The sequence below is a fragment of the Leopardus geoffroyi genome, chromosome D1 (assembly GCF_018350155.1).
Source record: "Leopardus geoffroyi isolate Oge1 chromosome D1, O.geoffroyi_Oge1_pat1.0, whole genome shotgun sequence".
In the NCBI taxonomy this organism is placed as follows: Eukaryota; Metazoa; Chordata; class Mammalia; order Carnivora; family Felidae; genus Leopardus; species Leopardus geoffroyi.
The window spans coordinates 13,262,082-13,287,244 of record NC_059329.1 but is presented as its reverse complement, the minus strand read 5'-3'; the positions used below and the strand labels follow the sequence as shown (position 1 = coordinate 13,287,244).

At 42.9% G+C, this 25,163-nt stretch overlaps 1 protein-coding gene across 7 annotated transcripts in view; it reads left to right on the top strand.

Moving 5' to 3' along the window:
* Positions 1 to 25,163, top strand: part of CADM1 (cell adhesion molecule 1) — a 329,666-nt gene that overhangs the window by 64,203 nt on the left and 240,300 nt on the right. Inside the window, exon 1 of one of the 7 annotated variants that reach the window (XM_045482882.1) lies at positions 7,294 to 7,393. The exons of the other annotated variants lie outside the window; for them this stretch is intronic. Within the exon in view, the coding sequence (XP_045338838.1) occupies positions 7,309 to 7,393 (85 nt within the window). The 5' untranslated portion in view covers positions 7,294 to 7,308. Of the gene's footprint in view, positions 1 to 7,293; positions 7,394 to 25,163 lie in introns of those variants that run through there. 7 annotated transcript variants of the gene reach the window in all.

Sequence of the window (25,163 nt, the reverse complement as noted above, 5' to 3'; positions counted from 1 at the left end):
AGAAGACAGGTCTGCTCCTATTCCACATTTTTTTTTTTTAATTTTTTTTTTTCAACGTTTATTTATTTTTGGGACAGAGAGAGACAGAGCATGAACGGGGGAGGGGCAGAGAGAGAGGGAGACACAGAATCAGAAACAGGCTCCAGGCCCCGAGCCATCAGCCCAGAGCCCGATGCGGGGCTCGAACTCACGGACCGCGAGATCGTGACCTGGCTGAAGTCGGACGCTTAACCGACTGCGCCACCCAGGCGCCCCTGTTCCACATTTTTAAGAACAGTGACTGCCAAAATCCTGAATCCCAAAATCCTGTAAACCTGACTTGGTTATTATACTGGAAGAGTGAAAGCCAAAGGGACACTTCGTGTCCACAGTTTTCTCAGAAGCTCTGGAGGAAGACTTCTAGAACCTGAGTGAATAGGGTCATCGTTCAAATTGTGACCTCCCGGTCCCTCTGAACTTAGTGCTCTCTCTGGAGTGGGTGGCGTTTCCTCCAGATTGCCCTTTGCCGTCTGTATAGCGTCAGATACATGGATCCTCGGGTGTGAGGAGGCACAGTTCATGTTTCTGCAGTAGTAAAGGATCCCATTGCACTTCTTATCTTGAGATTTTCCTGGGTGGAGGGTATAATTTCTTTCTATTTGATTTATTTTTCATTCACGATTTTAGCAAGTATTTGTTGAGCACCTGTCATGTGCTAGGCACCATTGGGAATTGATGGTTAACAAGACAGATAGAATCCCTGCCCTTCAAGAGCTGAGTGTCTATGAGAATATAGGTAGTTAAACAATGAGCGTGTATTATGTGTGGTAGGATAGGGAGAAGCTCTGTCAGGAGGTGAAGTGTTTGCTGCTTAGCATATTGGTACAGTGACTACATATTCTGAACCAAAATTAGAGCACAAGAGATTATGGGGAAGAGAAAAAAGTTCATGCTGACATTATTGTGCCGAGACCACGTGTGGATGGGAATCTTGAAAATATAGCTTGGACATTAAAATGGGTGGAGTTCTGAGACATTTCCATGATTTATGGGTTCCAGAGGGGTAGAGTATTTGAAATCAGACCTGCCTTGGCAAAACCAGGATACATAGTCGCTGTATTTCCTAGCTTTTGCCACTTGTGCAGCTGAATTTGTGGAGCTGTTAACAGAGGGAACAGATTTTTTTTTTTTTAAATTACTAGCCTGTAATAAAGGCATAACAGAATTTATTAAAAGTGTGATTTGCTTTAGAAATTCAGAACCCTACTCCCGTGGTTTGATGGGAAGAAATAAACCGGGAAAAAATGAGCAATTGTTCATGTTCTCAGTGCAGATATTATTAAAAGACCTTCTGTGCTACTGGAGTGTTATGGATTCCCCCTCTCAAAACACCACTTGGCTGTGCTTTGTCACTAAAGTTGATCTGACAATTTCCCCTAGATAACTCTGAAATGAGTGTACATTCGTGACTTTGCATAATAATCGTATGCCTTTAATATTGCTGAGGTCAGCACGTGGACATCTCTGCAAAACTTAAAAGAATTGGGCCTTTCAAGCTGCAATCTGTCAGCCGACCACATCCTCGGAGACCACGAATAGAGATGTGTAGTGCCTCTCAGTGTATTCATCTACGCGGATCCATGATCCATGGGCCAGTAAGGGTAGGACAGAGGAGGCAAAGACGTTTGAAGTAATGAGCAGTTTCTAGAAGAGAGCAGCTATCTGGTCCACCTCTAGACTACCTAAACCATCCTAGATGAGCCGCTGTAAAATGGCCATGGCACCAAACCTTTGGGAACGTGGTCTTCCTTGAGCCCCCAATATATATATATCTTCCACCTCGTTCCTTTACCTCTTGGCCAGTTTCCTCTTTAGTGGTAATGAACACCCGGTTAACCTTTCATTATGAAATCCTTTTACTGGGTCCCCTGCTGGAAAGGCTGGGGGCTCATAGAGGATGGGTTTGAGAAGTCTTTTTCGTCGCTGCTGTGCAGGGCAGGTAGAAGGTCCACGGATGACTCCCTGGATGCCTCTTGGAGTAGGTGCTCTGATGATAATGCTTCACCTCTAATACTGCTTGACAGGATTTAACCACACATGCAACAGATCAATGCAGTCCAGAGCACAGGTGCACTTGATCTATATTATTTGTCTTCTTTTGACTGATGCAGGTAAAAGAAACCATCAGATAGCTTCTTGGTTAATACAGCTCTGTTCTAAAAAGAAGGCAGTGATGTATTTTGGGGGTGCATATGGCCCAGGCTTGAAACGAGGAGGGGGTTTACCAGTCTGGACAACAAATAGTCAGCATCCAGCTAAACCAGGCTGTAAAAGGAGCGTGGGGCCTTGGAACAAACTCTAATGGTGTAGTAGCATCATTGAAAAATACAGCCCACTGAAAATCCTCAATGATCATTTTAATGAAACTAGTGTCACTTGTGAGTGGCACTGATCTATCATTTTTTTTTAGAGCCGTGAAAATATATTAGACATAAGGCGGATGGTTTGTTTTTCTTCTATTTTTTTTTTTTTTTACCCCTCCCAAACCTCCACAAACAGTTCTGTCTGATTTGTTTCATCGTTGTTTTTTTTTTTTTCCCCCCGACTGCCTGTAGAACAGATGTTGGAAAATAATGCTTGTCCTGTCAGTTTCTAGAATCCGCAACAAACTGAAGTGTGTGCTCAAGGTAGATGTCAGCATTATGCTGTTGCTGCCACTGGGCTACTGAAAGACAGGATTAATCCTGTACTGGTAGAATTCCTGTACTGGTAAATCCTGTACTGGCGTTAGAAAAAAAAAAAAAAAAGTCTGGACCCCTCTATTTAGGAATAGGAAGCTTATCCTAAAATGGACCAAGCAGAACACCAGCAAAGAGGTGATTTTGGACCAAAGGCACAAATAAAGGTGATTATTGCCTGTTATTTAGTGTATGATGCTTTGTTCTGAGACTAGGTTATACTGTTTTGCTGGGAGCTCACAACAGATCAATAGTAATTTTGTTATGGGCCAGATGTCAAAACAGAAATGTGCTCTGCCAATCCCTCTGACTTTCTAGGACAACTAATATGCTAAATGCATTTGCTCAGGGTCCAGGCACACTCCCCGCCCCCACCCCGCCATCACCCAGCCCCCGATGTTCTGTAGTCCTGTTTTCTTTCACATGGAGCCCGGGGGCTGTGCATTTAGTCGAGATTCTCCTGGTTTTTCCTTTCTGTGACATATTTCTTCTGATGGAGAGTAGGGAAATTGCCCCAAACGGCCTCCTTTTTTTCGCCCTGATGATGAGTTGGGTGTACTGTCTACAAGTAACTTCTGGTTACGGGTATTGTCTTTATGGTAAGAGATAAAATCCGTGGCAGGAAAATGGTTTTGAGGAAAAGCAAGCTGGCAAAAAGCGTGTTCTTTTTTTTTTTTTTTTAAGCTCTTCTGTGTTCCAACTCTGAAGTTTTTATTTGGGTCTGATTAGGATTTGGCACTTAAATACTTTCTGGTGAAGAGGGATTTCAGGGATGTGGAATTGCAGTATTGCTATATTCCTGTTTCCTCCACTTGTCTCTTCCATGAAACTGCTGGTTATCCACCAGTTTTTGGACGCAGTTAGGACAGCATTCCGTAGTCAAGATTTGTTTTTGCAGAAATATTCAGAATAAGCCAGAGGACAAAAAACTGGCAGATTTTGGCAGACGTGGCATGACCGTGGAATGTAACATGGTGTTAGCATCTTAAGTCTGGAGAGCATTGGGCCTCCCCCTCAGGCTTGCCTATCTGAACCTAGCTTTCTTCCTCCGGTTCCCCCCAAACAGGAAAGGGACAAAGGAAAAGGCTTTCCTTCTCAAGTCATGAACAGATTGAACAAGGTCAGAATGGTGGTTTGACAGCGTGCCGGAGTTTTCCATCCTACCTCTGGGGCAGGTCTTGGGTGTCTTAAGCATTACCCTGTCTTGTGGGGTAGAACTCTCCACCTGGGAAGAAACATTCCATCTGAGGTTGTCATTTCTTCTAGAACTTACCACTGTGCCAGGTTTTGTGGTGTATTAGGACATAGAATTCTCCGTGCTGCCCAGCAGCTTTCTCCAACGAACCTTTTTCTCCCTTGCCAGAAGAATGGCTTGGATTCCATTGTTCTTTCATACCTTTGATGCCCGTGCTATTCAGAGCATTGAAGCTGATAGTAAAGTGAAGAGAACAAAGGTCAAATCGGACTCGGGTACCTTTTATAACAGCTCTTTAATTTATTGAGTGACCACTGAAAGAGGGCCTTTCTTCCCTCCTCAGAAATCAAGTGTGCTGCCATCGCATTCCACGCTCTACCGTAGCGGCAGAAGGGATCGCGTGACGAGTCAGCTGGTCCCTCTGTTCCGGAACCTTAATAATCAAGTCCTCCTACAGAGAGGCACTGGCTCTCCTACCACTGGGGTGCAGAGGAAGATGGCTATGTGTGCATAGTTATCAGAAGAGCCAGCTAAGAAAATGAGGATCCAAGAGCATACAGTGCCAACTCATGGGACACAGAAGCTAAAGGGTCCATTGAGAATCAAGTCCAAGCCTTGGGCTCCCCGGGCAGAGCTAACCAATTACATTCATTGTCATGGTTATTACCTCAGCTGTAGTTAAGCCCCCTACGAGTCCCTGAGTACTTGACAAAGGAACTTGAGACTTGGAGCCAGAGAGTTAAGACAAGAAAGCCAGTTGGGTCGCCACCCCGAAACAAAATTCAACAAATGGGTGGGGAGTGAGTATGAAAAGCGCAATTATTACCTGAGAGCAAAGCAGCAATGAAGCTCAAGAAGGTGAGTTATGATGCAAGGAGCATTTTTGGAAGAAGCTGTAGCAAAATCTACCCAAATTAAAAGCTATGCAGGATTTCAGAATCAGGAGAAACAAATGTAGGACTGTCTTGCCCGCTCTGTATCGTCTCACGCACACAAAGTGAGCATTTCTATAGGAGTGTGTATATACGTATAAACTTTTTTCTAACTTAATGGGTGGAGAGGGTCAATGAGTCAGATGAACAGTAGAACATTCCTTTGTCAAGTTCAGAGCCCCCATGACCATGGTAGAGGTTAGTCTAAGCCCTGTCTTGGAGCATCTTTGTGGAGATACTCAAGCAGTACCAGGTATGGTTTTCAGAAGGTTCTGCAGATTTCTTAAATGTTCACCACTTCTGTACAGGATCAGATGGTATGTCCCACAGGCCTAAAGCATGTATTATTTCTGCCACAACTCCACTCTGCTGTTGTAATGTGAAAACAGGTATGGGAAATACACGAGGTAGAGAGTATGGCTGTGTTCCAATAAACCTTTATTATGGAAACTGAAAATCTGTATTTCAGACACTTTTCATATGTCCTGAAATATTACTCTTTTGTCAACCATTGAAAAATGTAAAACCGTTCTTAGCTCTCTGGCTTGATTCGGCCCACAGGCCACAGTTTGCCAACCCCTGCTCCAGACCCTTGGCTGTGTGTGCCTCCCAGCCCAGGTTATTCGTTAACCGGAAGCTTTACCATATTACGATGGAGTTTGGTAGCAACTATGAAAAAGCGAAACATCCATGACCATCCTCTAATCAGAGCTCACCTTTTTAGAAAATCTCTTACAGAGTGTGGTTCAGTCCATTAAAGTTGGGACTGGGGTAGGGATTTGGTGGCTTCAAGTGGGAATGTGGGTGAAAACCAGTAACAGTAAGGGATAATAGCGAGCGAATCCTTGCTGTACATCAACACTATTCAGTGTTGTTGACAGATATCTCACTTAATCCTCCTAAGATTTCTGTGACCGGAGAGCTATTCTCTCCATTTGGCAGATGAGAAAACCAGGCTTGGACGGTTCAGAAACTTGTGGGAGGTAGCAGGAAATAGTGGAGCTTGGATCCCAACCCAGGCTGGGCAGAGTAGAGAAATGCAAATCACTTGGCTGATTTTAGAGCGCTTAATCCAGGATCTTGCATGTGGTAGGTCCTCTATGCAGTTAATGATTTATCTGCAGCAGAGGAGGGACGGGTGGGGTGAAAGGGGAAGTCATAATAAGGCATTAGGGACTAAAGAATAGGGTACTTTTGTCACAGGTTCACTTGAACCTTGCAATCAACCAATATCTTGTCAAGCCAGAATATGATTTTTGGAAATCAAAGAGGAGTCATAAAAAATAAAAGTTCAGAGAAACTCATGTATTTAAAAATGTGGCAAATCATAGACGTGGAGAACCCAGTGTGAAGGTCCTTACTACTGAGGTCATGAACTTCCATTTGATAGCTGAAGTGTTGTGTTTTAGAAAGCTGGAGGAAATTTTTTTGACTCACTGCCAGTCATTTACTTAAACTTAAAAGATCCTAGCATTAAAATTACTTATTTGAAGTGCTGGCAGGCTAATAAATTCAGGGGGCTATTTTAAACATTGTCAATCTAAAATGTAATCCTATTAAAATAATTGAGTATTTTCTGAGTGGAGAATTCCCTTGTCCTCCTGTCCACGGCTCGTGAGACAACAACATAAAAGGCATCCTAGAATGTCCTCTGAACATCATTGAACCAAGCAGCGTGTTTGCGTAGCATAACTCTGGTCGGCTAAGGATTTCCTTGGCCAGACCCCTCTCAAAGGCAAAACCCCCACCGTAATGACAGGTTTTTTCTATAACGGGGAATGGGGATTGTGTTTGGAATGGTACCTTACAGGGCCTGGGAAACCTTCTTGGTTTGTTAATTTGTGCTCATTTCTCGGCATGACTGAAGGTTCTGTAATTTGAAACGTTTGCGTTTTCTTCCTTCTGTTCATTTCTTGGGCTCCTTTTCATCCAGCAGCTTGGGTTACCTTGAATTAAATTGGTTTATGGCATGCCGTTTTCGGTAAAACTCTGCAAAAGAAATGGTCACATAACTCAGAAAGGTTTGCCCTTGGAGTGATTTAGTCCTGCTGGATGATAGCTGAGGAGGCTTATTGACTTTGAGCTCCCTTTGGAACCAGATTCAGAAAGCTGTGCACTTCTGTGGCACCTGTGAGACACTCACTTGAATAGAGCTACTGAGAAAAGCATTTCAGTTATTGGCATTTTTCCTAATGCATTTTGTATGTGTCTATACCACAGGGAGAAATGTGTGGTTATTGTTGAAATATTATCTACATGGCTTTGCAAAAGAAGAAAAGCCCCCGTACGGCAGTCAACAGATGAGTCTCCTGGTGTTGCAATGGTTTGGGGTCTGTGCTTCTGTCTCCCCCAAACACCCGGACAGATAGATGGCTGCATTATCTGAATACACCTATTGGACTTAGAGAACCCTTTAAAGGGACCTTGAACTTGGCAGGCTGGAGGTTGGTAACCGTGACTGGGAATGTTGTTTGTCCTTTCTGTTCCCCTGCTTTGGACCAGGAAGCTGTGCCTTGACCATTTGAGGAACTGCGCTGTGGGGCTCCCAGGTAGGGAATCTGACTCTCACGAGTTCACAGGCGTTGATTGCTTTCTCCTCCTGAACAGATAGACTCCTGCTTAAATAAAAATTTGCATGGACAGATTTTCACTTGTGATGGGTGAGCTGAGCATGTTGCATTTGTCTAAAGGGAGCACTTTTAAGTAGGTGGATGTGTAATACCCTCAGGCTGTCAGGGCCACCTTACTCGTGTCAGCAGAATCCCTTCTCCCGGAACAACATCACAGGAAGTTTGGGTAATTGATTCTCTTGAGCAATACAGATATTGGAATTCTTCATCATTGGACAGAGCTACTCCTTTATATTTTAAAAGCATCTGTTTGCTATTCTCAGGCATCCATTAAACACTTATTGATCGACAGTCTACCATGTGCCAGGCTCTAGGCTAGTTGCTGAGGATGCCAAGAGGGAAAAAGGCGGTATCTCTCTGACCTCACAGTCCACTAAGGAAGGCAGATCCCAAATGGATAATTATAATGCATGCATCCATTAATTCAAGATTCTCTAAAAATTTAATTACCATGTGCCAGGTCCTGGTGCGGGACGGGAAGGGGACAGCGGTGAGCGCAAGCAGACTTGGCCTCTGCTCTCATGCCCCTTCCAGGCAAGGAGCAATTACTAAATATATTTAAAATAATTATGTATTAACCAAGCGATCGCATAAATGTGCATTTATAACATGGTCCAAGTGTCATGGAGGAGAAAACTGTAGGGTGCAGCGAAATCCTATACTAAGAGATACCAGGAGAATCAGATCTCCTCTGGATGGCCAGGGAAAGCTTCACCGAGGAAGTGATTATTGAACTGTGATCTGAAGGGTTGGTGTCAAGTTAACCAGGCTATAAAGGGCGGGAAGAGCTTTCCAGAGGGAAGCAGGTGCATTGAAGAAATTGAAGGAATGCCATTATGGCTGGACACAGAAAGGAGCTGGGTAGCCGCCGGCCTGTCTAGGGCCCTGCAGGCTCTGGGAGGGATTGGGCTTTACTTAAAGAGGTATGGGAGGCCTTTGAGGGGTTCCAAACAGGTAGTGAGGGATAACATCCTAACTTTCTGGAAAAGACCAAGGTAGCTACAATGCAGAGGAGTATGAGTGGTTGCAAGTGGGTACAGATAGTTTAGGAGGCTACTGTCTGGACAGGAGGTGGCGGCGGCTTGTATTCGGGTGGTGGAGGGGCAAGAAAGGAAGTGGGCAGACTTGAGTAGTATTTTGGGAGGTCGCATCTATAGGCTTGATGATGGATTGGATGTGGGCCATGAGGAAGAAGGATGGTCCAAGGATGACAGAATCAGAGGCCATGTAGTGATACATTAAACAATGCGAAATGAATCCTTATTTTACTTCCAGATAAAACTTGTATATTTCACGTAGTAGTTGTCAATCTGTTTTCCCAGTTTTCGGGTTCTTGTTTGTGTCTTTGAGAAGGGAAATTGCAGTTCTTACCCCCCCTTTCCCTTTTCATATAATTAAGGTGGCGGAAATACTCAGTTATGATTCCACAAGGAAGTGCAAAAAGAGGCAGACCCAAGCCAGAAGATAATATCAAAGGAAAATATTTCCAGCAACGTCAACAAATCGTAAAGACACCGTCAGCTACAAACATTTACTGCCTCCTGCCTTCCCTACCAATTCTAATTCAGAAAATTTAAATGATTTTTCTTCGATCAAAAATGAGTTAAAATACTAGGGAGTCTTTTCTTCATAAACTGAAGTCGGGAGTAATTTATTTTATCTAGAGGAGAGTATTAAATTAGCTGTCAACTGTGCTACACAGGTGGATGGTAACTTTTGAATGAAATGACCACATCTCCGCTCCTGAGGCATTCATTTTCATCTCTGCTTTCCATTGAAATAGGCAAAACATGAAATGTTGAGATAATAGTACTAAAATTCCAAGTAATTGCTTTTGTTAGCTCAACTCCTGTTTACTCATATTAATTACTGAAATTTGATAACCCCTTTGTTTTCTGCTTCGCATGACTCTGAAAGCAAGGGACAGAGCTATAAATCAGGTAGGCGGTTCTCCACCAAAGGCTCCAGTCCTTTGCTTTGATGTTGGTTGGCAGTTTAAGGCTAATTCCCTTGGCTTGATAGGTTTATAATTCAAGAAGATGTGATTTAATGTTGATGGAATTTATTTTTGAAACAAATTATAGGAAGAAAGCCTTTCAAAGTAAATGAAGTTTTGAGGTAAGTCTTCAGTAAACAAAGACTGTCAGGGTCTCTAAATGCCCAACTTTGGAGATCTCTATAGGATAGGTGTGCCTGTGTAGTCAGTCCATCGTCAGCCATCAGCAGGAGAGGAATGATGGCGTGAAAAGCAGTGTGGGAGCTCTGGAGGCTTATGAATAAGTCGTGCAATTAAAGACGTCAACTTGGGGCACCTGGCTGACTCAGTGGGTGGAGCTTGCAACTCTTGATCTCGGGTTGTGAGTTCGAGCCTCACATTGGGGGTAGACGTTACTTAAAAATTAAACCTTTCTGGGGCGCCTGGGTGGCGCAGTCGGTTAAGCGTCCGACTTCAGCCAGGTCACAATCTCGCGGTCTGTGAGTTCGAGCCCCGCGTCGGGCTCTGGGCTGATGGCTCAGAGCCTGGAGCCTGTTTCCGATTCTGTGTCTCCCTCTCTCTCTGCCCCTCCCCCGTTCATGCTCTGTCTCTCTCTGTCCCAAAAATAAAAATAAACGTTGAAAAAAAAAAAATTAAAAAAAAAAAAATTAAACCTTTCTGTTTGTTTGTGTGTTTGTTTTTTTTTAAATTTTTTTTTTCAACGTTTATTTTATTTTTGGGACAGAGAGAGACAGAGCATGAACAGGGGAGGGTCAGAGAGAGAGGGAGACACAGAATCGGAAACAGGCTCCAGTCTCTGAGCCATCAGCCCAGAGCCTGACGCGGGGCTTGAACTCACGGACCGCGAGATGATGACCTGGCTGAAGTCGGACGCTTAACCGACTGCGCCACCCAGGCGCCCCTTGTGTGTTTGTTTTTAAAAAGACATCAACTTATTTCTTCTTTCTAAATTTGTTTTGTATTACCTTCTTCTTCATGGCATTTCATTAATCATGCTCTTTAGAAGTTATAAAGGTGACCCTGATAAGTATGCGTGGGTGTTTCTGGTTTTGATTTTAATTTATTTTGTACTAAAGGCTTGTGACTTTAGAGAAATCGTGAGTCCGTTTTTCCCCCCAACCTGCTGATTTCATAAACTTCTCCAAGCTCTCAGCTCATTAATACATTCATCCCCTCAGGAAATACAGAGTGCCAGGCATTGCTAGGCATTGGGGATTGAGCAGGGAAGAAGCCATATCAAGTCCTTGCCCTCATGGATATCCTTGTTTCGGACACTGTTTAGAATAATCAAAAATCACTTTTTTTTGGTAATCTCATGGCACGATTAACTGAGTAGAGCTCAACAAACTTAGTGCGTTCCATTTGATGAAAATTGTTTCAAAATATAATACCTGATTCTCTGCCTTTTAAAAACCTAGCATATTGAGGGGTACCTGGGTGGCTCAGGCAGTTAAGTGTCTGACTCTTGATTTTGCCTCGGGTCATGATTTCACAGTGCATGGGATCAGCCCCTGCGTCGGGCTCTGTGCTGTCAGCACAGAGCCTGCTTGGGATTCTCTGTCTCCTCTCTCTGCTCTTTCTCTGCTCATGTGCAAGCCCTTGCTCTCTCTATGTCTCTCAAATTAAATAAACAGTAAAAAAAAAAAAAAAAAAAAAAAAAAAAAACAAACCCTAATATATTGAATTCCATTTTGCATAAATAAGTGACTTGGGATCTTTTAGAATACAAATATATTTTGCTTCCAGACCATTAATATGGATTGATGGTTTTACCTATTCCACACTTGAAGAAATTGCTCTGCTTTTTGAGTTCTAAATTTTTAAAAACTTTTTCAAATTTAAATTTCAAATAAAAAATTTAAATATTTCTTGTCCCCTTTGGCTCTCACCACTTTTTTCCTTTTTGATACATGTTTTGATCCTGTTTTAGGCTGAAAACAAGGTAAGATTAGACATGTATGAAAAGTACATTAGAGTAAATGGTGATGGCCCTTTGTCCTCCATTTAATAGTTAAATGTCATCCATAAGTGGGACTTAAGTGGGTCTGTGACATTTCAGTGACTTAGATGCTCCCCTGTGGGTTCTCTGACACTCTGGAGAGTTGGGTTTGCTGAATACCTGGGCTCAGAGATGAGATATTACTCAAACTGCCTTGTCCAAGACCTGTTCCTGTGAAATCCTTTGAGGCAGTAACCTCTTAATTGCAATGTTTTATGATCTTCTCCTTCCTGGCTTTCCACTCGTGCCCTCACACACTCTTCTGTCTGTGTTTGTTTTTCTTCCACAGCTCAGCTTTGGTGAGAGGAGTGTCTAAAATGACATCTCTACATTCTGTCTGTTGTATATTAAGAATCATAATGAAGAAAGAAATAGTGAAAATAAGAATTTAGGAGCTTAGAAACAATTGCAAAGCTTCTAGACTGGATACTAGATTACATGAACACACAACATATTGATTTGGGGAATAAGAGCTATATATAGTTCAGATTCAAGCTATGACAGATGGGGGTTCACTAGCAACAAATCTGATGACTTCTAGGCACAATTCCAAACTATTAAAAAAAATTCACCAGATGCAAGGACTCTTGCCATTCTTAATGGATTCACTGTTACATAAATGAGTCCCATTTATATATTTTCTCCCATGGCCAATTATCCTGAAGGCGTTACAAGAATTATTTTATTTTTTTCCATTTAATGGATGTATTGCCATGTGGCAGTAGGCTAGTTATATTGGTAAGTTGGCTCTTTTCTAAAGGAATCCATAAATACCTAGATATTTAGCTGAAATAAAAGACTAAATACCTAGATATTTAAAATTTACATAAAGTCACCATCCACTGAGAACTGTTTTTTTTTTTTTTTTTTTCCCCTGTAAGTATTTGCACACTTGTCTTGGAATGCTTTCCAAAATTGACTCCTTCAGAGGGCGTAGGACAAGTACATCTGCTAGTCCTTTGATAATATTTGGACAGCTCTGACGTATTTCCTTCAGTCCTTGACATTATCGCCTTTAATTGAGCTTCCAGTTTGCTATATATAAATGTACTTTTTTTGTTTAATGTGTAATTAGACAAGTAATACTTAATATGAATGTATATCAAATATATATTTAGGAATATATTTCCTATTAAAGAATGTTTTAGAAAGGGCTGAAATCATCACTGATGGCTCTCATCCATCCTAGCTAACTTCTGTCCTTTTTCAGCTACCCATCTATCTACTTATCCAGTCGAAGATGTAAACAGAAAATCCTTAGAAACTCAATGGGATAGCACATGTGGTGTTATACTCTATTCATCTTTGACCAGCAGTGTCCTAGAAGCCTGGCCACTTTAGCCATTCCCCCAGATAGTGTGGGCCATTTACAGACTTTTTTTTTAACTGTAAATCATACTTCAATGAAGATGACTCTACATGCCTCCATGTGCGCATTTCCTAGAGTTTCTTTAGGATATGTGCCAAAGAATGGCATTGCTGGACCATTGAGTATGCATGCTTTGAATTTTAATACCTCTTCCATCTGGCTACTGGTCATTTTAAACTTGGAGTCACTAAGTGATTTTTTTTTTTTTTTTTTTTTTTTTATGTGAACCGGGCAGACCAAGTAACGTTCTTATGTGGAACAGAACTCAAGATGGTCTCATTATGCTCTCAGGTGTTCCCATGCCCTCTGCCCGCAGCCTTCATGGACTTCCAGAACAGATTAAGTGAAGTTTGTTAAGATACGTGTCTTGGGAGACACAGCAGTGTTTTCCTGGCTCTTGGCTTATGCGTTGGATTTCTCTTCTGGTTTCATCTTAATCTGTCTCTGTGAATGTAAGTGACCTAGTCCTGCCATTCCGACTCAAAGAACTAAAATTGGCCAAACCACGCACGTAAGCTGTGGAGAGACCCAGAGGGAGCCGAAGGAAAAAGGTGGGGGGAGGTGAGAGGAGGGGTGTCCTGGGGTGAAACGAAACCTGGTGCAGCAGAGCCTGCCAGGACCTCGTCCTCACCGACGTAGAGTAAAGGGGTGATACTTCTGCCAGATGCTTCCTCACCAGGTGCACCTGGGGAGGACCTGGAGGCAAAACTCCTTGAACACCTGCTTCTCAGAGTACAGGGGTGAAAACAAGAAGGGAAAAAGGATTGCTTAGCAAGCCAAGCCTCATGGTGGAGCTGCCCTGAGTCCCACCCACCTCTCCACTGCCTCTGAAGAGAGCAGGCAGCCGTACTTTGGGGGCGTTGAAACTGTAGCCAACGAGGGTCTGGTTCAGGAAGAGGCTGGAGGTCAGAATCTGGCTCTGTGTCTTGGGGTACTGCTCCTAACTGACAAGCACACCTCAGAGGTCCTGTGGGGGTGGTTCCAGACCACCGCAGTAAGGCGAGTCATATGAAGTTTTGGGTTTCCTGGTGCATGTAAAAGTTAGGTCTACACTATAGTAAGCACAGCAGCACGGTTTAGAACGTACATACTTAATACCAGTGACCGTCACCTGTGCCTTTAGCGAGTCCTAGTCACTGATCACACATCACCCTAACAAATAACACTAGTGGTGAAAAAGTTGGGAATGTTATGAGACTCACCAAAATGTGACACACACGAAGTGAGCAAATGCCACTGGGAAAATGGTGCCCATAGACTTGCTCAACGCAGGGTTCAATTTGTAAACAAAACACAACAATACACGCACATGCGCACGCACACACACACACACACACACACGCACACACACATACAATATTTGCGAACATGATAAAGCGAAGAAGAGAGGAATGCCAATAGCTTCCTTCAATTTTATATCTTTAAATGGTGAGAGGGACCATTTGGGCCCCTTGGTAAGTTGAGGTGATCTAACCTTTTTCTGGCCTCCACTAATCATGTAGGATCAAATATTCCTGAAGCTCCAAGGAAAATTCATGGTTGGAAGATGCCGTGTGCTGCTCGCTAAGATTTATTTTCTTTTTAAAATGTCAGTGTCTGTTGCCTTTCCTGCAGGTGGCCTTCCTGCCTCCTTGTTGCCGGAGTCCTTCAGTGTCTTAGGTCGGGCCGCATCTGTTCCCGCAGAGCCTCCCCTTTCTCCGGCAGAAAGCTGGTTTGTTTGGCTGACAGATGGGGTTCCCGCTTTGGCCTAGATGCGCCTAGTTAAAGGTTTCTGTTTGAAGCCCGCAGGTGAAGCCTGGGTCCACGCAGACCCCTGCTTACAAAGTTCCCTTCATGGTCGCGTAAAGCAGTAAGGAAGTTTTTAATTGACATTGTCTACTGTTAAGAGGGCATCGTATGGACATCTTTTGAGAGGGTTTACTTGATCTATGAAGTGTCAGGCTTTCCATTCATTGGGCAATGCAGCGCATTTGCTCTGGGGAAGAGAGGAACGTATTATTGTAGTATATCTTTTAGGATCTCTGCACGTCCAAACCCCCTTAGGAGCACCAACCCCCCAAGCCTATGTTGCCATCCAAGCCAGAGCTTAAACTGTTTGAGTGATAGGTGTGGTTAAAATAAGAGTATTTAATGCCCAGAGCACATCAGATTTGGGCAAAGAGGATGCATTCTGCATAATGCCGAGAGATGTCTCGTTATGGTGTGGTTACCTAGCAACAAGTGGAAACTGTATGAAAATGAGGTGCTTATCTGTTGTTGAAGTGGGTGCAATGAAACTTATTACGCTAGCCTGTTTTGCTTGGCATGTTATTAAAATCACAGCTAATGTGGAAAGAACGGGCGCCCGTTCCCATTTGATACAGAAGCACTGTTAAATTCAGCTACTGTAAAATGCCAATACTTTGGTCAGGAAAATAGAAACTTGCAGTGTCCTTAAGCACCCAACATTGAGATGTTAGAATTTGATTTATATTAGCGAAGATCTATTAATAATAAAAGAGCAAACAGTGTGTAGGGTGAATTAAGCAGCTGGTTGTTTAGATTTCTGGGGAAAAAAAAATCCAGAGAGCCATTTATAGTTTGGTCTATAATAGCTTGGTGCAGCTAGGTTTCTCGTAGCCAAATTGTATTTAACTGTCTGCTAAGCTTATCCATGAGTCCTAGCCGCAGCCTTCTTAAGTTTAATTTACAGAGCTGTGATGCACTGTCACGATTCCGAAAGGTTCTATTTTTATTTAATCACTTTAAAACAAGCTGCGGGTCTTTTGTACTACCTACTGTGAAATAATGTGCTGGAAATAGAAGATCCTCTTTAGCGTATCACTGGGCTTTTGCCGTTGTTGGTCTGCGTTTTAGAAAAGCTGGTTTTACCATTGGCCCCTCCTACCAGCTCTTGGTGTACCTTTCAGGTTAGCTTCCTGCTGAAGTTTTATTTCACACGCGTTTAAAAAAAAAAAAAAAAAAAAAAAAACAGACTGAGAAGACCTGCTAGAACATAACTCCGCTGGGTGGCCCACGATCCTCACATGATACGGCGCCAGTTATCCCAGAGATGAAGAGAAGTTCAAGTACTTTTGGTGTTCGTCAAACAGCTGCGGGGTCGTACAGAAACCTGGCGTACAGAGGGCCCAACTCTGTGAGTTGTATTCTGACATTACTTCGGGGGCTCTGGAACGTGTTTATGTGTAGCAGATGGAGCTATTAGTTAGCTGTGCTATCTTGAAGAATTGCTTTCCCAGGTAATCAGATCTGCTCATTTAGGATGTCGTTTCCCCACCTCGATATGTCAGCTCAAGAAGCAGGAATGATTAATCGCCGCGACCGGACAGTGCGCTAGAATAACTCTGTAAGGGGAGCCGTCCCCTGGTGCTCCCCTGCAGCAGAGTTGAGAGCGTTCAGATGCAAAGCAAACAAGATGGGAACGATGACCGGGATGCTTCCTGAAGCTTACCTGTCGGTATATAGAGTTGCTGTGGCAACCTGAAGATTTTGCAATTCATATGAAGAGTAGAGCGAGACAAAACCTTAAGTCATGGCTGTCATTACAGTGGAATGGGTGCCACCAACACCTGGCAACCTCTATTACTTCAACTTGTTTCTTTTCACGCTTGGAGGAATAAAATGCATAAAAGATTAATATGCATAGTAAACCTTTTGGTAAAATATGTATGTGTTCTGCATTTCAGATGAGTAAAAATTTCAAGAGGTCCCCTTCACTTAAATCAATATTAGTTAATAATGTTCAAAGTGAGCTTGCTGTCATACTCTGGGTAGAATAAGAACTGATACAAAGATAAAGATTCTCTTTCTAATTAAAAAAAAAAAAAAGGATAGATGGCTGTGTGTTTTTAAAAATCATTTTCCCTCTTGGAAATGCTCATAATGTATTAATCGAAATGATGTGCCCTCTCGCCCCTTACCCCTCTTTGTTGCATAGCAACAAGAAAATAAAGTTCTGATTTTTGTTAGTGTGCTTTTTTTCTATTCCTTCTGAACTGATGGGTATTTAAATTTTTATCCAGGTGCAAGTGGAGTCCATAAAGAGGAGCGTTAAGGCACACAACGGAGGATTTTCTTTCAGGGTGGGGTGTGGGGACTGGAGTTTCCACATATGGTCATATCATTTATGCATATTCTGTAATCTCACCATTTTTTTTTTTTTTTTTTAATTTTTTTTTTTTTTCGTTTATTTATTTTTGGGACAGAGAGAGACAGAGCATGAACGGGGGAGGGGCAGAGAGAGAGGGAGACACAGAATCGGAAACAGGCTCCAGGCTCTGAGCCATCAGCCCAGAGCCCGACGCGGGGCTCGAACTCACAGACTGTGAGATCGTGACCTGGCTGAAGTCGGACGCTTAACCAACTGCGCCACCCAGGCGCCCCTGTAATCTCACCATTTAATGGAAATGTAGGCTTCCCAGCATCAAGCTGATGTTCCAGTTGCCCTCCTTTGGGGTTCCCTTGAATGTTGGAGATGGATGGCTACATAAATCCAAACATAGTTTACTCTGCCCCATTGTCACTGAGGCTTGGCTTTCATCTTTGCCATTGTGGAAGTGCGCAGATATGAAAACAAAAGTGCTTGTAGCATTTCCTAGGTTTATGTTTTAGTGTGTTTAGAAACCTGTTTTCAGTCTTTGGCTCTAGAAGAAAATGTTTTTCCAAGCGTGCGTCTCAAAAATGGTTAAACTGAACTTTGCCTGGAATTTTCCGGCGTGCAGAATCTTTAGAAAATCTGTTTCTGAATGTCAGAAAAATGTATAGTTGCAATAAAACCGTAGCAGTCAGTTTCCTGACAGGTGCATTAAGTCTGGAATCAAATCTAAAGGCTGTGTTAAAAACACATTAAATATTTAATATTAAAGATCAGCCTATGGTTTTGCTCTCATCTCCTGGAAGGGCAAAGCAAACTCTCAGTGCTGTTCTGAGGAGTTGCACTTGTAAAAGGGTCTATTCAGTTTCCACCAGGATCCAGAAATCTAGGTTATGGCTAAGAGGGTGAGAAGGCGAATAGATGTGTTCAGCTTCTACACCTGACGGCCTAGCTTAGCTGCCATGTTGTCCCCGTTGGGAGGGGAGAGCCTTTTGATTGGTATATTGCAACTCGCGGCCGCACCGGGCAGGTCTTCAAACCAGTATAGTTTCATAATTGGAGATCATCTTCAAGAAGATGGAGCCTTTTATTTTTGTGGCTTTCTGGGGAGTTGTAATGCCTGCCTGCTTTTCCTTTTAATCAGGTGTTTGAGAGCCGCAGCTTTGGGTCAAACGAGCATATTCGCTCCTGATTTTTACGGGGTTTTCAGTAACTTGAATATTACGTTTGAATGGAAAAGTCTCCTGAATGGTTCCCTTTGAGGAAATAAGCCTGCCCAAGAGCGGCGTTTTCTGGCATTTGGTGGAATTGAGAGGTGGCACTGAACGCCTGTAATTTGTAACCCGGTTAAAATAGTTTATCTTTTGCCTGGACACACTTTGTGGACAGGGGGGAAACGCTGTTTAAGTTGAGCTGTGTGATCTTACTTGCATGCCCAGATGTCCTTTAATTCATCTTCTAGGGAACTAACGACAGTAGCAAGATTTTAAAGTTAATTGCCAGATTCCAGGAAGGATTCCCGTGAACGGGTGGCAGAATACCCTTAGGGCACAAGCCCGTGTGTGGATGTGTGACAAAGCGCTAATTTTGAGTTCACCTAATCACTGCACAGAAATATTTAAGATGGGGATCTATCAAGTCTTATCTGTTGAGACACGATCCCTTTTGTATCTGGCAGGCCTCATGCAACAAATTTTCTTTCTTTTAAGTGATCTCTGAAGCTGTCAAGTTCATTTGAGTGAACCGTGCTTGAGGGAAACATGTACAATTTTCTCTGGCAATGGCATTGCTGCTGATGACATATTTTTAGAATTAGCTTTTTCTCTCCCCCACCCTTCTAGAAACTGAACTTTTATTTAAGCTCCCTGCTGTTAACATTGGAAAGAAAGTTTCCTGTGCCAATGTTTGCCCAAATGAAAGAAAATGTTTGCATTTTGTATGCAGTGTTCATAAACTTGATGAGTCTAACAGTTTGGCACCGCTGGTGAGCACGTCTGCTTCTCGTGAAGGGCAGGCAGAAACAGCGTGGAAGTTCTGTCTGCAGTCACTGTGGAAAAGGTGTGGCCGAGACGCTCCTCTTGGAGGTGTAGAGGTTGGAGGGCAGGAATTCCCACTTCCCTTTTCCTGCTGCTTTGAAGGTCATCGCTCAGGACAGAGATCTCCGGTTCATCAGGTGTGAGCAAAGGAATCCTTTCTTCCCTTGTTCATGTGGTTGAGGCTAGCTGAGACAGTGGATTGATGTGATTTGCACAGGCAGGATTGTTTTAGTAAAGCCGTTTGACTCTCTTTCTAGGTTTCCGGTTTCAGTTGCAAAGATCTTGCCAAACTTCGCCAGGGAGGATGCATTAAGGTCTTTGGATCCTTTGCTCTGGAAGTCGGCGTCACCATATTAAGTATCTGTAACACGTTAGAGGCACACTGTGAAAAAATCCCTGCAGTGTGATTTAACAAAACCAGTTTTTTGTGTGTGTGCGCAGTGCAAAATTCAGCGAACACGGGATTTTTAAACATTTCTGCACAAGTTGAGTCATTTGCATAGAAAATGTGCCGTGGTTGATAAAGACTGTGAAGAGCAGAGGCGGATTAACTGGTAAGTGTATGGCAAATGACCTAGACAAGGATCCAAGGCAAGAATGACTTGTTCCAAGAACCCGTGTAAGACAATTTAGGAAGATGCGCTTTTCTTTGGCCCCCATCCTACAGCAACATTGAATCAGGTAAATGAAACTGCTTTGGCTTTGCTCATCACCGGTAAGCCAAGAAGAACACGGCATGGGTCATTAAGATTTACAGCTCAAATGTAAATAATTCAGGACCCACAAACAATAATTAAAAAACCAACTGTGGCACCGTTTGGAGTCCGGTCCTCTGGGCCTCCTGTGAGGGGGAACCTCTCCCGTTTTGGCTTGGAGACCTGTCCATCTGGGTACAGATGGTTGTAAGAGCTTTTTAATGACCTTTCCTAATGCTGGTGAATGTGTCTTTGGACACCATCGTAACCAATGGATGAGGAGGGTGGAAACAGCAGGACGGTGGCAGCTGAGGAATTAAATGTCCTGAATTTGTCAGACATCTGCAGAAACATGCAATTCGTTGGGCAGGAAATTGTAAACAAAACAGACTGAGTCAATTATCAATACACCTGTGACACCCCAGGATGCCAGCTCTAGCGGTATAATGGCAACTTTCGAAGTCCATACCCCCTGGAGCCACCTGTTGACTATTCCAGAGGACTGCCAGGTCTGTTGGATGTTTCCTTTGCCCATGGGGCCAGAGCCTGGCTGACAGCCTTCAACCAGCAGAGGAGCAGGGGATGGTCCCAACCGTCCGAGTTCTCTGCCCTGGCTTGTCTCCTTGTTTACGTGGTGGTCTTGTGTGGCCGTGCCTTTCCCTGTTCTCTTATACCCATTGTCTAAATTCCAAGTCAGTGGTGCCTAACCAATGGTAGATACCATTGGTAGGTAGATCTTTCAGAGGAGCTTAAAGAGCTAAGGAGCTTATACAGTATACCTGCTTAGGGGCTTCTCCCTGGAGAATCTTAAGTCAGTAGTTGTATGGGACCTTAGGCATTTTTTTTTAAGTTCCGGTGATTTTGATACACACACACACACACACACACATCTGTTGAAAAATACTCTCAATAGCATCCCCAAGTAACACTGGAGAGGGGGAGAATTTCTGGACAAGGATCACGGGAAGTCTCAAACTGAATTCATTGATCAAGAAGACAACTCATTAGGCAGATAAACATCATTTGGGGCTTGGGCACATTTGAGATGAAAGTGGCTAAGGACAAAAATGTGTTCCTTTGACTAATCTCTACAGAAGAGCCAAGTGACTGACTTTGGATTTGGATAGAAGCCACTGCCTGATTCTAGCATCTGTTCCCAGATCTGGATCTTCCCACTCAAGGTCCGTTCTGTCCATGTATTCACCCAGTTTAACTAATCAGATTATTGAATCTCAGGGGCTCATTTTCAGGTTGATGGTCAAAGAGTTCTTAATTCTCTTGAGGCTTCAGTGAATTTCCTACTTTAAAAGACCAGATGGGGTATTGGCTTTATGAACCTGAAAATATAGCTTTCATTAACTGGGAGATTTTTGGAAACTGGGAAACTCTGACGATTATAACTTGTAATGATTATTACAGATAGTCCTGAGTTTTGAAAATTCAAAAGGACTAGGTCTGTTTATGGTGGTGTTTCTTAAAGGCAAGGTGGTAAGGATCAGAGCGAGTCCCCGGCGCACATTGTACCTTACACTGGGATTGGGGAAAGGATAGAAATGCTGTTTAAAATTGCTTGAGTGCCTCTGTATTTTCGAGGGATTGGACACTTGTGAGCAAAGAGAGCGGGAGATCAAAACGGGGATGGTCTGTGAGGGAAGAGGAGAATGGTTGGAAATTATTTAGGAACGGGAGAAGAGCGAAAGGTGAGTGAGTGTGACCTTCTAAGGATGGAATAAAAGGGGGAGGGAATTCTAAGTATAAAAACTTCAAAGAGGTCTGTCTGGAAAGCGGAATATGCTGTCAGGAACAGACCATAGCAAAATTAGAGACCCATTTTGCTTTTTGTTAATACATTTACATTTTCACCCCTTATTGATCTTGTCTCTTGACTTCAAAAGAATCTTCCTTGTGCATTCATTTAGAAGACCGGTTAACAGTGCAGTCTCCTTTTCTTCCTTTCTGTAATATTTATATTCTAGATTGTGATTTAATAGGCTTCTGAATCTTTTATCTTTAGTAGATTATGATGTTGTATAGTTTATGTAAATATTTGTCTTGAGGTGCTTTAAGTACTTGCTCCTGTGAAGTCTCACATTGGAATTGTTTTATTGTAGTCACTCTGTTTAAATTAAGCCCTAATCTCTTCAGTCCTATTGTCAAGGCCTCACTCTTGGCTTGGGTTTAATGGAGATAGAATTTGGTTGGTTGCTTAATGTGGTATGTTTAATTTAATTTTGCAGGTAGTGATAAACATGGGGGTTTGGGCTATAAGGCTCTTGGACATTAATATGTATCAACTCTGATCTCGAATATGGAACAATTTAAAGTGTTGCACCGAATGCAATTTGCTGCAGGATTTTTTTAAGTATATAATATGGAATAATAATTCTGGTTCAGATTCCACTGTGGATTTTAGCTAAAGCAAACTCCCAATGGCTCGTGCTTTCCTGAGGCTAATAGAATTTTTTGGGGGCCCGGAAGGGGAGTAGTTTGGTATTCATCTCTCAGTTCTCATGGACTGTAGAGTTTTTCTAAACATAGCCATCTTGACTGTAAATAGATCACATGAAGCAGCGGACTGCCCCTTCTTGTTAAGGCTAATAGTATAAACCACTGGAGTCTTCCAGTCCCCTTATGCCCTTGAGCTATATTACTAAGGAAGTTTCGTTTTCTTCTGTGTGTTACCAGGATACACAGAGCACAACCATTGGGCCACAAGTGACCTTTGCATTCCAGGATGGGTAAGGGCGATTGTTTTTCTTAGTTTCCTCATTCAGTCTTACTTTGTTGAAGACAGACTTTTTTTTTTTTTTTTTTCTTTTAACACGTGAAGGCTAGGAGAGGATGGGGAGCACATTTTTCTTCACATCAAGTTGAATTCCTCCACCTCTCTTCAATATTGCTTCTTACCCACTTCTTTTTTTAAAAATTTTTAATGTTTATTTTTGGGGTGGGGGGAAGCGAATGGGGGAGGGACAGAGAGAGAGGGAGACTGAAATGGAAGCAGGCTCCAGGCTCTGCCAGCACCGAGCCCAGCACGGGGCCGGAACCCATGGACCTGACCTGAGCTGAAGTCGGATGCTTAACCGACGGAGCTACGCAGGTGCCCTGCCTGCTTCTTACCCACTTCTGACCTTAGGTGTGAAAGCGTCAGATCCCTGCTGTAATTTGAGGTCGGTAAGTATGAATGCAGCAACTTTTCATGACAGGCGCCCTCTGCTTTAAGACTTGCTGTGTGAAACATCAGAGTTCGGTCTGTGGGGGTGAGGTGGTTACTCCAGCCCAGTAATGAATGACTTCGCGAGTTTCTCATAAACAGTGGGCTGGCGTAGTCACGTATTGCATGATTCAATTAAAAATGTTTTGATTTGCATTTAACTTTGTAGGAATTGACTGTCAAGGTGATGTAACAGTTTAATGAGTTAACTGGGGGGAAATTGTGTAGTTTCCAGCCAGACGGTTTTCAAGTGAGTTGAAATCTATTTTCCCCTGGATGGCTAAAGAAAGACATGTATTGGACCACATTTCCCCTTAAACGTTTCCTTCTCTCCTGTGTTTCTATAAATGTACCTACACTTACATATCGAATTAACATAAAATCTGTTTATATTGAATAAATGTCCATCTCAAAAGCCTCTCAATTCACAGAAAATGCTTTTGCTCTATTTTAGAAACTTTCTCCCTTCTCCTCCTCCTCCTCCCTTCTCCCCTCCTCTCTGCTGTCATGCTCAGTTGAAGGCCCAGTGTTTGATAAGACTCCGTCTAGGCAGTAATTATTTGAATAGTTTGGTAAAAGCCAGAATATTATATAGAACGCTTCAAAATTTCTTTGGTTTTAGCTGGTCCCACCCATCACGATGTTTGCCTGAGTTGTTAAGGCTGCAAGTACAAAATCTACTACTGTTTTTTTTTTTTTTTTCCTGTGGGTGTCTGTGATCCTTATAATTAACCAGCATAAAGGGGGGGGGGTGGTCAGTGGCTGCGGTCTCTGACAGGAGACCCAACAAGTTAGTAGTACTGTGGCCGTATGTTGAATCTGAAAATACGCATCTAGGTTTGTATAGGACAGAATACCAGGATACCAGAGCACCAGCTGAATTTAAACAGTGTGGTGTGCTTTTATCTGTGGTGGTTGGTTCTGTCTCTGCTGCTTAAATACTGATAAGGAGAGTCTACAAGAATGCTAGATGTGATTTGTGCTACTTGAGTTTACTGTTACCCAGCAGATTTATTCCTTCCCTGTTTACAATCTGAGCAGTTCTCTTCATATCAGGGTTTAGCGATTCTGATGGGCAAAAATAGAAATACATTGTTTCATATTTTTTCAGTCGGGAGATTTAATACAGGAAAGCCGAGGACAATTGGCCAAAGATGCGCAGCTTTGAATACGATTCCTGCTTTTCATGAAAATGTGTCTTTGATTATCTCTTCATAAACGCATGACCTGGAGCTAAAATTTTCTGTCCGTGTCTTCAGTGGAGTTGTGTATTAATGGTGTGACTTGGCATTATCAGCCGAAGAGCGATGCTCCTGCACTGTTTTGAGCTGCACGAGAGGCCTGGCGCGTGGTGCAGGAGATAATAATGAATTGAAGGTCTTCATGAGCCCCATACTGCTCTGTCGCCAGCATGTGTGTTTTGGGGGGGGTCCCTTCACAGGGACACAAAAGGAGTGGGAGGAAGCAAATGTCAGGAGGTGGATGTAAGGTCTCTTAAACCCAAGATCACCCAGCCTTATCTATCTTTCTTGCTGCTTCTTCCAGGAAGCTTACCCTGATTATGCTAGTTGGGTGCAAATTCTTAGGACGTTTCCATTGCTTCTTGTTTTTACAACTCTAGTGTCATGTTGCTTCTTTGCCTTGTGTGCTGATTTTCCCCCCCACGCGTCTTCTCTTGAAACCTCTGAAAATTCATAACTCCAGCCGACTTGAGCTACTTTCCACAGCATCCAACAGGTATGATCAAGACTCAATCGATATGTAACATATGAATGATGAATGCTTGGTGCAGTCAACTGTCAAAGCATGGAAGAGGGGGGATGAATGGAAGAGTAACTAACATTTGCTTAGTTGTTTACAGATTAAAAATTGCTCTCACCGTGCTGTCTCGGTTTTTCTTCCGCGCCCCGTAAGGCAGGGAATATTCCACTCTCCAGTGGGAAAACTGAGACAGGTTAAGAGGGTTTCCCCAGACTCGCTGCAGCCACTGTGCAATTGAACCCGGATTTGAAACCGGTTTTTCAGACTCAAAACTTCACCCTCATTTAGACCACTTTGCTAGAAGATAGGCGAGTTCTACTTCATCCAAGTCTGAAACGGAGTTCCTTTTAAAATGCAGCTGTCGTTCAGGAAATCCTCCTTATTAGAGGGTAATTGATGCCTGGAAAAGGTCACTGAAATGAATTCACTTAAAGCAGGTATCAGAATTTTATAGTAAATAGAGATAAAGAGCTTTGATTGAAATTTATCCTAGTAAGTGCAACCAAAAATTAGGAATAGTTTATTT